Genomic DNA, 15382 nt, shown 5'->3' on the forward strand with positions numbered 1-15382 from the left:
CCTACTAGGAAGCTTTCAGATGCTGTGTGTGCATCTTCCCACTAGGCAACTTCACATTTTTCATGTGGCTCAAGTCTATGATAGGCCATTCTGGCCTCCAAACAGTGCCCCTTTCCCTCAGGGTCAGCTCCGTCACAGAGCTTTCTAGACCTTCTATCTGGGTCTTCCCACAGACAGAGTTAACTAGTGTTTCGTTTCTGTTTCTGCTGAGAAGGGGTCTTCCTATGGTACCCAAGCTGATCTGGATCTCCTAGGCTCAAGTGATCTTCCCACTTCAGCTCTGAAGTGCTGGGATTACGGGCACCCAACACACACTGGACTACTTAGAAAGCAACCTGTAAAGGTCTGGCTTACGTACCTCCTTACGGGTAGGGATGGCTGTAGATAAACAGAAGGTACTTCCTGCAAATCTCAGCTTGGGAAGGAACTTGTAGGGCGATGTTGGCCTAAGCTTAGAGCCTTGTCAGCAGGCAGGAAAGAAGTGTTGAGATGTGTTCCTGCAGCAGCAGCCCTAACGTTTTCTGGATGGCAAGCTTGCAGAGGTGCTTTTTCTTTCTTTCTTTCTTTCTTTGATAGGGTCTGTGGAGCTCTGGCTGACCTGGAACTATGCACACCAGGATGGATCAAACTCAACAGAGATCCGCCTGCCTCTGCCTCCCCAGTGCTGGGATTAAAGGTGTGTGCCACCACTGCCCACCTCAGAAGATCTGTCTGTCTGTCTGTCTGTCTGTCTGTCTGTCTGTCTGTCTATCTATCTATCTATCTATCTATCTATCTATCTATCTATCTATCTATCTATCTAAAGTAGCACTTTCTCTGAGGCCTCCTTGAAAGTTGCCCTCATCCTCTCTTCCTTTATTTCCTTTATCAGTGGGAAAAGCAGGGCAGACTTCTACTGGTACTGCCTTCCTGCCTGGCAGGCCAGTGGATGTTCACTTGCTTGCTATGTTGCAGACACAGTGCATCTGCAGCTACCAAAGGGAAATAAAACTGATTTCTGCTTACTTACTGGTGGACAAACAGAGCACAGAGAACAACAAAGCATCGTGGATATTTAGGCGCTGCCAGGACAATGGCAGCAGCATCCTGAGCTGGAAGCTGCTCTCAGCTGGGAGTCAAACTTGAGGCATTTGTCAGTTTCTTTCCTGGCTCAGGGCAGTGTGGTAGACTTGTGTCCTGGGAAGGCAGAGGCCAGGTTTCCTTCTGTTCCAGTCAGGGGCTCTGAGGGTGCAGGAGGGAAGGACGGGCAGGAACACGGCTCTGGGACAGTTCAGGCATCTCCTCTGCTGCCATCTCACTTTTCCACATCTACCTACCTTTGCCCCTTTGGGGTCTGAGACTTGATTGTCTGGGGTACTTACACGGTGTGGTCAGGAGAGCTAAGAAAAGAACTAAACCTGAGGGTAGGAAGGGCCTTTAGAAAGCACTCAATCGACTGGGCAGTGGTGGCGCACACCTTTAATCTCAGCACTTGGGAGACAGAGGCAGGTGGATCTCTGTGAGTTAGTTTTTTTTTTTCTTTTTTTCCTTCTCAAGACAGGGCTTCTCTGTATAGCCCTGACTGTCCTGAAACTTGCTCTGTAGACCAGGCTGGCCTCGAACTCACAGAGATCCACCTGCCTCTACCTCTCAAGTGCTGGGATTAAAGGTATACGCCACCACCACCTGGCGGATCTCTGTGAGATGAGGCCAGCCTGGTGTACAAACCGAGTTCCAGGACAGCCAAGGCTATGCAGAGAAACCCTGTCTCAAGAACAAACAAACAAACAAAAAACAATAAACAAAACACAAGACAAACAAACAAAAGCACTCAGTCCCCAGATGGAGATGGCTCAGTGCATAAGAATGCTAGCTGTTGGGGCTGGAGAGATGGCTCAGAGGTTAAGAGCATCGCCTGCTCTTCCAAAGGTCCTGAGTTCAATTCCCAGCAACCACATGATGGCTCACAACCATCTGTAATGAGGTCTGGTGCCCTCTTCTGGCCTGCAGGCATACACGCAGACAGAATACTGTATACATAATAAATAAATATTAAAAAAAATGCTAGCTGTTCTTCTAGAGAATACAGAATAAGCACTGCTTGTAACTCTAGGTCCAGGGGATCCTACATCCTCTTCTGGTTTCTGCAGGTCCATGCACAAACAAACACAGTCATAATAAATAAAAATAAAATATTTTTTTCCTCCCAGACAGGGTTTCTCTGTTCAGCCCTGGCTTTTCTGGAACTCTATAAACAAGGGTATCCCCAGACTCAGGGATCCACCTGCCTCTGCCTTCAGAGTGCTGGGTAAAAGGTGTGCACCACCACTGCCTGCCAAATAAAATATTTTTTTTAAAAAAATTTATTTATTATGTATACAATATTCAGTCTGTGTGTATGCCTGCAGGCCAGAAGAGGGCACCAGACCTCATTACAGATAGTTGTGAGCCATCATGTGGTTGCTGGGAATTGAACTCAGGACCTTTGGAAGAGCAGGCAATGCTCTTAACCTCTGAGCCATCTCTCCAGCCCTAAAATCTTTTTAAGAAATAAAAATATCACTAATGAATTGTGATAAAGAAAAACGCCATGGTTTATTGATGTGAGTGACTTGTTTTCATGTGGTACCAGGAATGAACCTGATTAAAAGCTATAACCAATGGTTAAAAAAAAAAGAAATATTTATTTTTTATGTGTGTGAGTTTTTTTCTGTGCATCACTTGCACATCTGGTGCCCAAGACTTCAGATCTCCTGTAAACAAAGTTCGACAGCTGTGAACCACCATGTAAATGCTTGGAACTGAACATGGGGGGTCCTTTGGAAGAACAGCTGGTGCTCTCAAACACTGAGTAAGCAAATCAATGTTTAACCCAAAATAAAATCTTTTTTAAAAAATTCACTCAACTTAACTCTTATTTTTGCAATGGAGACACTCAGGTCAGCAGTGAACTGGCTAGAACCAAACCTGTCACACAGTCTTCTTCCCTTCAGCCCAGGCAATGTTGCCAGTACTACTAGACACCACCCCCTTATTATTATCATCATTTTTATTGCTATTTTATTGACTTTTTGAGACAAGGACTCACTATGTAGCCTGGCTGTCCTGGAACTCACTCTGTAGGCCAGGCTGGCTTCGAACTCACAGAGATCTGTCTGCTTCTGCCACCCAAGTGCTGGGATTAAAAGTATGCACAATCATGCCTGGTCTTTTCTCCCCCACTACTCAACCCATCCCAGTGTCTTTTTCTTTTTAATTAAAAATATTTTTTTTGAGACAGGGTTTCATGCAGCCCAGGCTGGCTTCAAATTCCCTTTATTGTAGCTGAGGATAACCACGATCTTCCTGTGTGCTTCCTGGGATTACAGGACTGTGCCACCATACCAGACAAAACACTCACAAAATTAATTCTAGTTCCACAGGAACCATCTTGGACACATTCTCATAGCTCTGTATCTCTCTCCTTCACTTCTATGGGTTCTGCTAGACCACTGGGCTCCTGCCGATGAAGGCAAGCTTCCAGGAGCCCTATCGTAAGCTCTGGGAGAAAAGGAGAACCAGAGCTCCCAAGACTGGTTGGGGGTGGGGCTCCCCCAGGGGAGGCATGCTCATCTTTCTCACAAGTTCAATGAGAGCAACATATGATCAGGCAAGATTACTCAAGTGAACTTGAGAGCCTGGAAAATTTTTGAAGCAATGTAGAAACCAGTATTTCAAACTATTCTTTATTATAATTACTGCCACCCACAGTGAGGACATCAAGAGAAACTTTTACTTTGATAATTCTAGGAGGTGAAATCTCACCCCAGGAGTCACTTTTATCTTCCTCTAACACCTGGTGGTTGTAAAGGCGTGCAGGGAGGGAGAGACAGGAGCAGAGGGTTCTTATGTTTGGGAGCAGGGCTGCAAACTGGAAGGGGATTGGACTCCAGTGGGCTGTGAACAGAGAAACCTCATTCTTCAACTAACTGAAGCATGGGCACCTATATAACTAAGACAAAGGGACACAGCTGGAGAAGTCAGGACGACTTTCAAACAAAAGCCTTGTGAGGCTGGGAGGGCATCCCCAAGGTGTGGTAGAGATGGAGAAGGCTTGGCTCAGAATGCCATTTTAGATTATAGATGTGGTGATATTTTGTTTGCGATCTAACATCACTCAGGAGGCAGAGGTAGGTGGAGGTCAAGCAGGGGCAAGTGCTTTGAGGTCAAGGCCAGCCTGGGCTATACCCTGTGTCAGAAAACAAACAAACAAAAAACTATTCATTATTATTTGTGTGTGTGTTTATACCTTTATGTATGTGGGTTCCAGGGATGGAATTCAGGTCCTAGGCTTGAGAACCATGGGCCTTTACTGGCTAACCCTTCTTGCTAGCTTTATTTTAGTTCTTTTTTGAGAGAGGATCTTATGAAGGCAGGTCTAAGCTGGCCTCAAAGTCATCTGAGGATGACTTTTAACTTTGATCCTCCTGCCTCCACCTCGAGTGCTGTTACAGATACATGTTCACAGGCTAGGCTTGGTCGGCCAGTCAGGAGTAATCGTCAGAGGACTCACTGGACAGCGGCTTCCTGTCTGTGAACTTGGCGTACAAGACCTAGGCCGCTGTGTCTACTTCATTCTGTTGCTCTCGCTAGACTTACTCCACAATCCACAAACTCACACTGTGATTCTTTACCTGGAGCCCATGCCAGGAACCTGGACTGTTCACGCCTGCCTTTGGAAGTCTTTCTATTTTGTTTTCAGTGCAGGCCTTGAACTCAGGGCCTTGTGCATGTGAGGTGAGAGCTTTACCACTGAGCTACACCGACAGCCTGGAAATTCTTCTTTATTGAAAAATAAATACAGAGTCCAACAGGTAGGTCAGCCGACATCTGTAGGCTTGTTCAGGACTCAGATCTCCATGAGCTGGTCATTTCCCACAATCACCTCGTTCATTCGTTTAGCTAAGGAAACAAAGAGAAAGGGTTTTCATTGAGCTGGCAGCAAAGATATTATTTCATTCGGGCGGTGGTGGCACACGCCTTTAATTCCAGCAATTGGGAGGCAGAGGCAGGTGGATCTCTGTGAGTCTGAGGCTAACCTGGTCGAGAGAGAGGGAGTTCCAGGACAGGCTCCAAAGCTACACAGAGAAACCCTGTCTCGAAAAACTGGGGGGGAAAAAAAAAAAGATGAAATGAATACAATTTTTCCAAGCATCCCTATTACTATGCTTTTGTTTGTTTTCTGAGACAGATTTTCTCTGTGTAGCCCTGGCTACAGTTTATACTTCCCAGTTTATACTATGCTTTAAAAAATGTCATTTATTTTATGAGTATGGACGTTTTGCTGCCTGGATGCGTGTACATATGTATAGCACATGTATGCATGGTGCCCACAGAGGTCAGTAGAGGGCATCAGATCCCCTGGACTGGAGTTACTGAGGGTTGTGAGCCGCCATGTGGATGCTGGGAACCAAACTGTGGTCCTTTGAAAGGGCAGCCAGTGCTCTTAACCATTGTTGCCAACATTTCAGCCCATTTTTTTCTATAAATACATACCTATAATAAAATTTACAAATCAGACCCAGAGACTAACAACTAAAAATAAAACATGATGGAGAAACTCTGGGTTAGAACCAGGCCAAGATCTCAAAAGTGCTGGGCGGTGGTGGTGCACACCTTTAATCCCAGCACTCGGAAGGCAGAGACAGGTGGATCTCTGTGAGTTTGAGGCCAGCCTGGTCTACAAGAGCTAGTTCCAGGACAGGCTCCAAAGCTACAGGGAAACCCTGTCTCGAACAAAAAAAAAAAAAAACACAACCAAAAAACCTCAAAAGGATCATAGGAGACGGCTCAGCAGGAAGAGTCACCTGTGCACCTGCTGTACAAGGCCGATGACCTATATAAGCTTGATGAAGTGAATTTGGTCCCTGGAATTGATGTAAAAAGCCAGATGTGGTGGTTCTTGCCTATAATCTCGGCATGCCCACAGCAAGATGGGAGGTAAAAACGGTGCCAATTGGAATCTTGCAGGCCAGCTAGCCTAGAGAAACAAGAGACCAAGAGACCCTGTCTCAGAAACATGGTAGCTAACCAACTCCTGAAAGTTGTCCTTTGACCTCCACACATGATATGTGGCACATACCTTTACTCACACATACCTGAACACATATAAATAAACGAAAAGATCTTAAAAGGCAGGCTACAAGAGAATATGACAACAGGGGAAACCAATGCAATAGAAGAATTACTGCATTATAAATGAAAGGTTGCACTGTTGAAATTAGGAAGGATTCCTGCTAGCCAGGATTTGAAGCATGTCAAACAGATGTTAAGACCTTGAATTTTCATGTCTGGCTATTATTCATTAAATTAAACTAATTTCAGAGCCTGGTAACCACAAAATCCAGAAGAGGCATCAATCAGATCTCCTGGAACTAGAGTTACACAGGCAGTTGTGAGCTGCCACGTGGGTGCTTGGAACTGAATCTAGGTCCTCTGCAAAATGGCAAGTGTTGTCAGACAGTGGTACTGCAGGACTTTACTCTGAGCATTTGAGGCAGAGGCAAGGGCAGGCAGATCTCTGAGTTCAAGGCCAGCCTGGTCTACAGAGTTAGTTCCAGGAGAGCCAGAGCTACATAGAGAAACCTTGTCTCAAAGGACAGGAAAAAAAGGTAAGTGTTAAACTGCAGGGCCATCTCTCTAGTTTCTACTTTATTTTTGGAAACAGAATTTCACTATGTAGCCCTGGGTAGCTTAGCATTCACTATTTGGATCAGGCTGGCCTCAAACTCACAGAGATCTGCCTGTTCCTGCTGCCCGAGTGATGGAAGTAAAGACATGCGTCACCATGTCCAGATACTTAAAAAATAGATACTATTTTTTTTTTTCAAACAGGCTATTTGCAATTGCTCTTGGCTGGTCACCAGAACTTGATGGTAAGACCCTGCTGCTGAAAGCACTGGACATTTTGGTCACAGGACATGGAAAAGTCACACTGTCACTGACCAGGAACCTTTCTCCCTGATGCCCAGCTTCCATAGTATTAGAAGGTGCTATGTGGGCTGCTAGGAGAAAAACCACCCACAGTCTTACGTAGCTGTGAGTCTTGTGAACTACAATAAATACCAGTGTGTCAAGATATGCACATGGGTGCAATAGTGGCACAGACGCTATGATTCCCACGGGTCTTTCTCCAAGCTGTGCAGCACAGTAAACAGCACAGCTTAGAGCCCCACTTCTAGAATGGCTCTAGAGGGTATGCCCTGCTAACCCTTTGCCAGGCCAGAGATCTAGGGGACTGCCTTCCTTAAAAACTGGGTCAGGTTTCCTCCCTTGGAGTTCCTCCTACTCTTGGCAGTTCTTTCTTACTTTTTCATAATAAATTTATGTTTGCTCTGCTTAAAACAAACAACGCACACACAAAACAAGTCAGATGAGCGCTCATCGTCTTTAGGAGGCCAGAGCACATTCCAGAGCCTATGTTGCATTACATGTCCAAAAGCAAATATAGAGTACTGCTGTGAATTTGGACATTGTTATATTTTCAATTTTTGATAGTACAGTATAGTTGTATATATATATATTAGTAAACTTATTTATAAGCTATATTCCTAGAAATAGGCCTAAATTAAACTTATAAAAACTCAATAATGCTATCAGCTACTCTCCAAAGATTTGTTTTCCCCTGCAGTATAACCATGAGCCTGTTTCTTACATCTTGCCCACTAAGCAGTCTCTGTGCTAATGTGACAGATAACAGCTTCCATGACTCTTAACTTGGGGTGTTGTTTACCTTTGGCTTCAATCCTCTGACCACTTCCGATCAAACAGTCCTTGATGTCTGCGCCCTTCTCAATCACTGCATTGTTGCAGATGACGCTGCCCTGGATGCTGCTTCTGTAACATAGGAGATAACACAGTAGTCACATTAGGGTGCCCAGGGCTTCACCAGCAAACCACTGCCTGGAAGCTCAGACTCCTCTCTGGGCTGACAACTGCTGGTCAATCCTGTGGGTGGCTACACGTCTCTTGTTATTGGATGGCAGAAAGGCGTTAGAGAATTTCAGAGTGGGACTACGTTCATAATTATTTTCCAAGTCCTTACTTGACTTCTTCCCATCTTCTTCCTTTTCTTTTTTTGCATTGGAGTCTGAACCTAGGGCTTTGGACATGTTAGACAAGTCCTTTATTACTACTGAATTATGTGCCCTACCCCTTTTGAGATAGGGTCTTGCATAGTCCAGGCTGGCCTTGAACTCACTATGTAGCTGAGAATGATACTGAACTCTTGATCCTCCTGCCTCTACCCACCAAGTGCTAGGATTATGGGTATATGTAAATACCCCAGCAATCAAGTTCTTTTTACTTCCTAAAGTTTATTACATTATTTATTTGGTGTGTAGGTAGATGAAATGGGACACACACACACATGTCACAGTGTAGCGGTCAGAGGCCAGCTTTAGAGTTGGTTCTCTTTTTCTACAATGTGGGTTCTGGGCATTGTTAGGTTTGGTGAAATGTGCCTTTGATCACTAGCCATCTTGTTGTTCCAAGTTCTCATTTTGAGACAAGGTCTTGCTATGCATTCCAGGCTGACCTGGAACTCATGATTTTCTTGCTCCAGACACCCAAATACTGGGATCATCATATGTTGTCATACCTAGCTTGATTATATATATATATATATCTCCATGTACACACACACACACACACACACACACACACACACACACACACACACACACATTTGAGACAGGGTCTTATTATGTAGCTCTGGCTATCCTGGAACCCACTATGTAGACTAGGCTGGCTTCAAACTCACAGAGATCCACCTGTCTCTGCCTACTAAGTGCTGGGATTAAAAGGGTGTGCTACTATGCCAAGCTCCTAGCTTTACTTTAGGTACCCAGGATCTTGGGGTATAATTTCCACTCAAATTCTCCTTGGTGGAAGGGTGAAATCTGAGGCTGGTCTGTAGGCTTGCCCACCAAGTCTTACTTAGAATCATATGACAAATGTCATTGGGGCCCAGAATCTTTCTGGTTGGGCATAGTGGAACATACCTAATGCCAAAACTGGCATTAGTAATGAGTGCTGGGATTAAAGGCAAGTAACAACACTCCCCTGCTCCACTATTATTTTTTTAAAATTTTCTTTGGGAGGGGGTATGTGGAGGTCAGACGGCAACTTGAGGGAGTCAGTGTCAGTTTTCTTCTTCCACTATGCAGGTCAGCAGGCTTGATGACAGAAGCTCTTACCTACTGAGCTGTCTTGGTGGCTTGCTCTATCTATCTAGTGTGTGTATCTATCTATCTATCTATCTATCTATCTATCTATCTATCTATCTATCTAGTGTGTGTGTATGTATGTATGTATCTAGTGTGTTTGTGCATGCATGCATGCATGCATGTATGACCTAGCTATTGTGTGTTATGTTGGCAGTGCTAGAAATTGATCCCAGGGCCTCATATATGGTAGACAAACACTCTGCCACTGAAATACATTCCCTAGCACAAAAATGGATATTTCTAAAGCCAGTTCACATCAAGCCAAGAACAGTGGCTTGGGCCTGTTATCCCAGCTACTCAAGAGGCTAAACCAGGACAAGTTCAGGGCCTTCTTCAGCCACAGAGTGAGATAAAGTCCTGTCTGGACAGCTAAGACCCTATCAAAATAAAAAGGGGGTGGTTTGGGCAGTATGACCTGTAGAGAACTTGCTTAGCATGTGGAAATCCCTGGGCTCAGTCCCTAGAACTGCCACCCTCCCTGCAAGCCAAACAAACAAAATGCTCTACTCCAGAAAGACTGCTTTGTTCCACACCACTAGAAGGCTGTTGTAGGCTCAAAACACATGCTCAGAGGCAGCACTGAGCACTTACTGATATGATATATGTATGATATGCACAGTGCCATGCCAAGCGTTGAGAGCTGGCTCTTTTACTGTGGGTCCCAGGGACTGAGCTCAGGCTCTCAGGCTTGCCCAGCAACAGTGTTTACCTGCTGAGCCATCTCACCAGCCAGAAAAGGCTTTTAATTTTTTTTAATTGGAAAATTTAACTTAAAAATTTAAAATTTAAAATATAGTCCTGGCTGTCCTGGAACCTGCTATATAGACCAGGCAGACCTCACACTCAAGAGATCCACCAAGTGTTGATATTACAGGTATGCCTCACGCTTGATGGCAAACCATCACCAACATTCACTTCGCATTTATGCCAGGTACTGCGCTAAACACACTGTACATTACAGCAATGAGTTTTTAGAAATCACCTGGGCAGGGCCAGTGAAATGGTTCAGTGGGTAAAGGCACTTGCTACGCAAACCTGGAGACTTGAATTCAAGTCTCAGAACCCATTTAAGAGTGAAAGAGCTGCTTTCAGGAAGTTGTCCTCTGACCTCTGTATGTCATGATATGTGCCCCCACTCCAACCCCATTTCCACTATTCACACAGCACACACAATAATAAAAAAATTATTTTGCCGGGCGTTGGTGGCGCACGCCTTTAATCCCAGCATCCTGGAGACAGAGACAGGCAGATCTCTGTGAGTTCGAGGCCAGCCTGGTCTACAGCGCGAGTTCCAGGACAGCCAGGGTTGTTACACATAGAAATCCTGTCTTGAAAAACAAAACAAAACAAAATTATGGGCAACATGAAGAAACGAGAACATCTTTTGTCTTGGCCTCCATCAATGTTTTTAGTAGGTCCAGGATGAGAAAGTTATGTAGTTAGAGAAAACATTTCTAGGTGATTCTCTGAATATCAATTTTATCTGATATTAAAATAGCACCCAAATTTTACAGATAAAATAACAGATTTAGAGAATTTAAACCATTTATTCCAAACCACGTAACTGCTAAACAATATATTCAAATCCAGTTCTGCCTGATACTAGAACCCATATTCTTCTTTTCTTTTTTTAATGAGATGGTTTCTCTTTGTAACAGCCCTGGCTGTCCTCAAATTTACAGAGATCATACTGCCTCTACTTCCCGAGTGCTGGGTTTAAAGGCGTGCACCACCACTGCCTGGAGGTATCAAGATGATTTCAACTGCCCTATTCACCCAAGGGTGAACTTTCAAAGGGAATGGCCCACACCATAAAGAAGTGCAGGATTCTGCTACACAATAGCCAGTCCTTGGTACAGCTCAGAAGTCTAGGGATGCAGCTCATTCATGGAAGGTGTTAGAATTTTGACCTGGAGCCAGAATTCAGAACAGTCTACAGTCACCTGAGCAGGAGTGAGCACCCAAAGCACAAGGCGCTCTCTCAGCACGCAGAGAGCGGTACTGCTTCAGAGGGCCACAGGAAACGGGCTATCTGTGCTATCTCCATTCCTAGGGAAGGTTAACGCCTATTCTAGGCTGAAGCATCTCTGTGGGTGGTATGAATGGGACAAGTATTAGTGTGCTTTTTGGCAGTCTTGGGGTACATTCAGTGGGTGTTCCACGAGGTACAATCCAGAACTTTGCAACTTGTCCAAATTGCGAAGCATTAGAGTCAGCAGTTATGGTAGCTCCACATCCTTCGGGAAATCCCTACAGATGGTAACAAGGAAGGTGCAGAATGCCTTATATACATAGGTCCAGAGACAGAGCAAGGCTCCACTTAGCCAAAGTGAAGCACAATGTCTGAAGTAGTAGCAATGTTTGTTTCCTATCAGTGGTAAGATCTTAAAGCATGCTCTGGAGCTAGACAAGAGGTGGGCAGACAGTCAGCAGAACACATGAAGCTGTGAACGAGGATTCCTGGAAAAAGCTGTGGGGCTGACTGGTTAGAACCTCAGTGATGTGGAGAGGTTGGAATGTTGCAGGTCTGGAGCCTAATTACAAGTTATTTTGGGCTGTCTTTAGTTCTTGCCCACCGCTGTGTTGAACCTATCGTCCGGTGACTAACAGGTAAAACTTGTGGAATGCATTAACTTAATAAACCTGAGATTCCAGCAAAGGGCTAAGGACGCTGTCTGGCAGCATCTAATGCCAGTGCAGAGTTCTCCTAGTCTTGCTGTAACCCACCTACCCTATGTACTCACTAATGTACTGGGAACGTGTTTTGATTTATGCCCTCTTTGTTCTGTTACTATAGAAAGTTTACAAGATTGCAACCTCATTGGAACATATTTATTTGGGGAGACCTAAATCTATGTTCTAGGGCCATGGCCTCTCATATTTGGCTCCAAAATAAGCCACATCTTTATTCCTTTGAGTGAGAGCTGTTTCTTTCATTGACAAAGCCATAATTAAAGACTACTAACTGGCTACACTGGAATCTGGGCGTGGGTGGGAACCATCACCGGAGGGAAGTGGCTGGAACAGAGGTCAGATTTCCAAAACAACCCACGGCTGCTTTCCTTTTGTTTAGCAGTTCTAAGTGGGTCTGCAGAAGCCTCCTTACTGATCATCTTACCTAGTTTAAATGTAACTTCTGAGATGCATTAGTTATCGTGTAGAGACTAGATACAACCGGGAAAAGGAGGCTGGCTGACGGGCAGCCCAAGGCTCTGCTCACTGAGGCTCTGCTCAGTGGCTCCCTGAAGACTTGAGGTGAACTCTGGCTATGAAGCTTTTTTCTGACCATTTGTCTCAACTGCTCTTCACTTTCATTGAAGATACCACAAACTGCCTTTAATCCCAGTACTGGGGCGGCACAGGCGAACAGATCTTTGCAAGTTCAAGGCCAGCTAGGACTACACAGTGAACAGATCTTTGCAAGTTCAAGGCCAGCTAGGACTACACAGTGAAGCCCTGTCTCAAAACAAAAAATAAAGCCTAAAACAAAAACCCGCCAAAAAAACAAGACTTCAGACCACCAATGGCTAGAGTGTGACCCACTGCAGAGTGTGAGCTATGGGCCCATCCTCAGACCACAATATACACATTATATATTTTATGTATCTTTGGTGTATTCAAACATCTAGTGAATTCTTTTCCTTTCTCTCACTCTTTTTTTTTTTTTTTCTGGCTTCAAACTCACAGAGATCCACCTGCTTCTGGTTCCCAAGAACTGGAACTGAAGATGTGCTCACTTCACCTGGCTGTTTCTTATTTTTTTCTAGACAGTCTCGAGGGTGTGTGTGTGTGTGTGTGTGTGTGTGTGTGTGTGTGCAATAAGTAAATAAATAAATAAATAAAAACAAAGAAAATAGACAGTCTCATACTGTAGTCCAAGCTGGTCTTACACTGGAGGCAGTCCTCTTGCCTCTGCCTCACGAATGCTGGGATTATAGACATGAACTACCACAATCAGCCCATGAATGTTACACACAAGCTCTACCACACCTCCAGCCCAATGATCAGGAATTTTCCTAGAAGTGTATGTATTCATCTGCTCATGATGGAGGGGATGGAGAGATAGGACTGTATGTTTCCTGCCCGAGCACCGGAGCCAGTTTCTGCATCTAGTACTGGCTCTCAGCCTGGCCTAGGGTCTGTGGAGCGCGAATTCTCTTCAGGGTTCTCTGAGAAGCCAGTCAGAGATGGCCGAGACTAACAGAGACTTGGTCCTTCATTCTTGGTGGGCTCACATTTGAAACCAAAATGAAGGCCTGGGAAAGAACTATGCTCCTTTGGCAAGTGTGCCACCTGTACCATACTGTAAGAAGTCCTGACTGGTGACACAGGGTGCCTCTAAGTTCTCCATCCTTTCCTGGTTTTAAGCCTTTCTTCAGTGTGGGGATCTAGGGTGTGTGTGTGTGTGTGCGTATTTGGAGACCCAGGTCTCATGTAGCACAGGTTGGCCTCAAATTTGCTATATAGTCAAGGGTAACTGTATCTTGAGGTCCCAAGTACAGGGATTACTGGTGTGCGCCACCATGTCTGGCCAGAATTGGAGAATAATGAGGTAGCAAAATGCTTGCCTAACATGAACGGAGCTCCGAATTCAATTTACAGTACCAACACACACATACACAGACTTCCTTTAGTTCATTCTAGGGAGGAAAAGAACACATACATAAGCACACTCTTGTGTGTACACGTGTGCATACACAACGTTTATACATCCGCGTGTGTGTCAAAGAGTATACAGGTGAGCGTGCACTTCTGGAGACCAGTGGTTGCTTCAGGCGTCTTCTGCAGTTACTTCCTACCTTATTATTATTATTATTTCTTTCTTTTTTGTTTGTTTGTTTTCTGAGACAGGATTTCTCTGTAGCTTTGGAGCCTGCCCTGGAACTAGCTCTTGTAGACCAGGCTGGCCTCGAACTCACAGAGCTCCTCCTGCCTCTGCCTCCCGAATGGTGGGATTAAAGGTGTGCGCCACCACCGCTGGGCTCCTACCTTATTATTTTACATTTATCTATTTAGTATGTACCATGGTGGGTGTGTAGGACAGAGGAGCTGGTTCTCTGCTTTTACCACACTGGTTCTAGGGATCAAACTCAGGTTGCCAGGCTTGGTAGCAAGCTATCTTACCAGCCGTTCATCTTATTTTTTTGAGATCGGACCTCTATTTGAACCTGGAGCCTACCAACTTTGCTAAACTAGGCAGTCAGCAAGTCCTAGGGATCCCTCCTGTTTCCATCTCCCCAGACTAGAATTTTAGGTGTGTACTACCATGACTAGCTTTCTAAAAGAAGTATCTTGCCGGGTGCATGCCTTTATCGCAGCACTGGGGAGGCAGAGACAAGCGGATCTCTGTGAATTTGAGGCCAGCCTGTTTTACAGAGCGAGTTCCAGGGGCAGGCTCCAAAGCTACAGAGAAACTCTGCCCTGAAACCTCCCCTTCCAAAAGAAAAGGGAAAAAAGGTATCTTATTTTTATTTATGTGTGTATGTGCCCCACAAGTGAGAAGGTAGCTGAGGAGCCAGAAGAGGGTGTTATACTCCCTGCAGCTGGAGTTACAGGTGGTTGTGAGCTACCTGACATGGATGCTGGTTATGGGGCACGGGATGTTAGCTGGCACAATGTTTTGGATTTGATCCCCGGTGTCATATAAATCAGGTATGGTGGCGCATACCTATAATCTCATACAAAAAGAAAAAAAGAAAGTGAGTATTTTCTTTTCTTTCTTTTGGAGACAGAAATTCATGGATCGCAGATAGGTCTTAAACATTTTTTTTCCTGCCCATTTAAGGGTTGTTTTTTCCTTGAGACAGTGTCTCATTATATACTGTCTTGGAACTCACTATACAGAGTGAGTTCAAGGACAGTCAGGCTATAGAGAAACACTGTCTTGAAAAAAAAAAAAGAAAAGAAAAGAGAAGACAGGGGCAGGTGGGATGCCTCAGAGGTTAGGAGCTCACACTACTGTTGTAGAGCTCCTACACCAAACACCAAAACTGGATCGTTCAAAACCACTTGGAAGTCCAGTCCCGGGGATCAGACGCTCACTACTGGACTTTTGCTATAGACATCAAACAACAAACCAGCTCAGAGACGGCTCAGCAACTAAGAGCTCCTTCAGAGGACGGCAGTTTGACTCCCAG

General features: G+C 44.9%; 1 protein-coding gene across 2 annotated transcripts in view; it reads right to left on the reverse strand.

Annotated features, from left to right (window-relative positions):
• Positions 1-4786: 4786 nt before the first annotated feature.
• Positions 4787-15382, reverse strand: part of Eif2b3 (eukaryotic translation initiation factor 2B subunit gamma) — a 64992-nt gene continuing 54396 nt past the window's right edge. For both annotated transcript variants that reach the window (XM_048430604.3, XM_048430605.3), the window contains exons 11-12: positions 7751-7854; positions 4787-4920 (exon numbers count right to left, since the gene is read on the reverse strand). In XM_048430604.3, coding sequence (XP_048286561.1) covers positions 4868-4920; positions 7751-7854 — 157 coding nt within the window. In that variant the 3' untranslated portion in view covers positions 4787-4867. The remainder of the gene's footprint in view (positions 4921-7750; positions 7855-15382) is intronic.

This window comes from Myodes glareolus, chromosome 3, assembly GCF_982192425.1.
Source record: "Myodes glareolus chromosome 3, mMyoGla1.1, whole genome shotgun sequence".
Lineage (NCBI taxonomy): Eukaryota > Metazoa > Chordata > Mammalia > Rodentia > Cricetidae > Myodes > Myodes glareolus.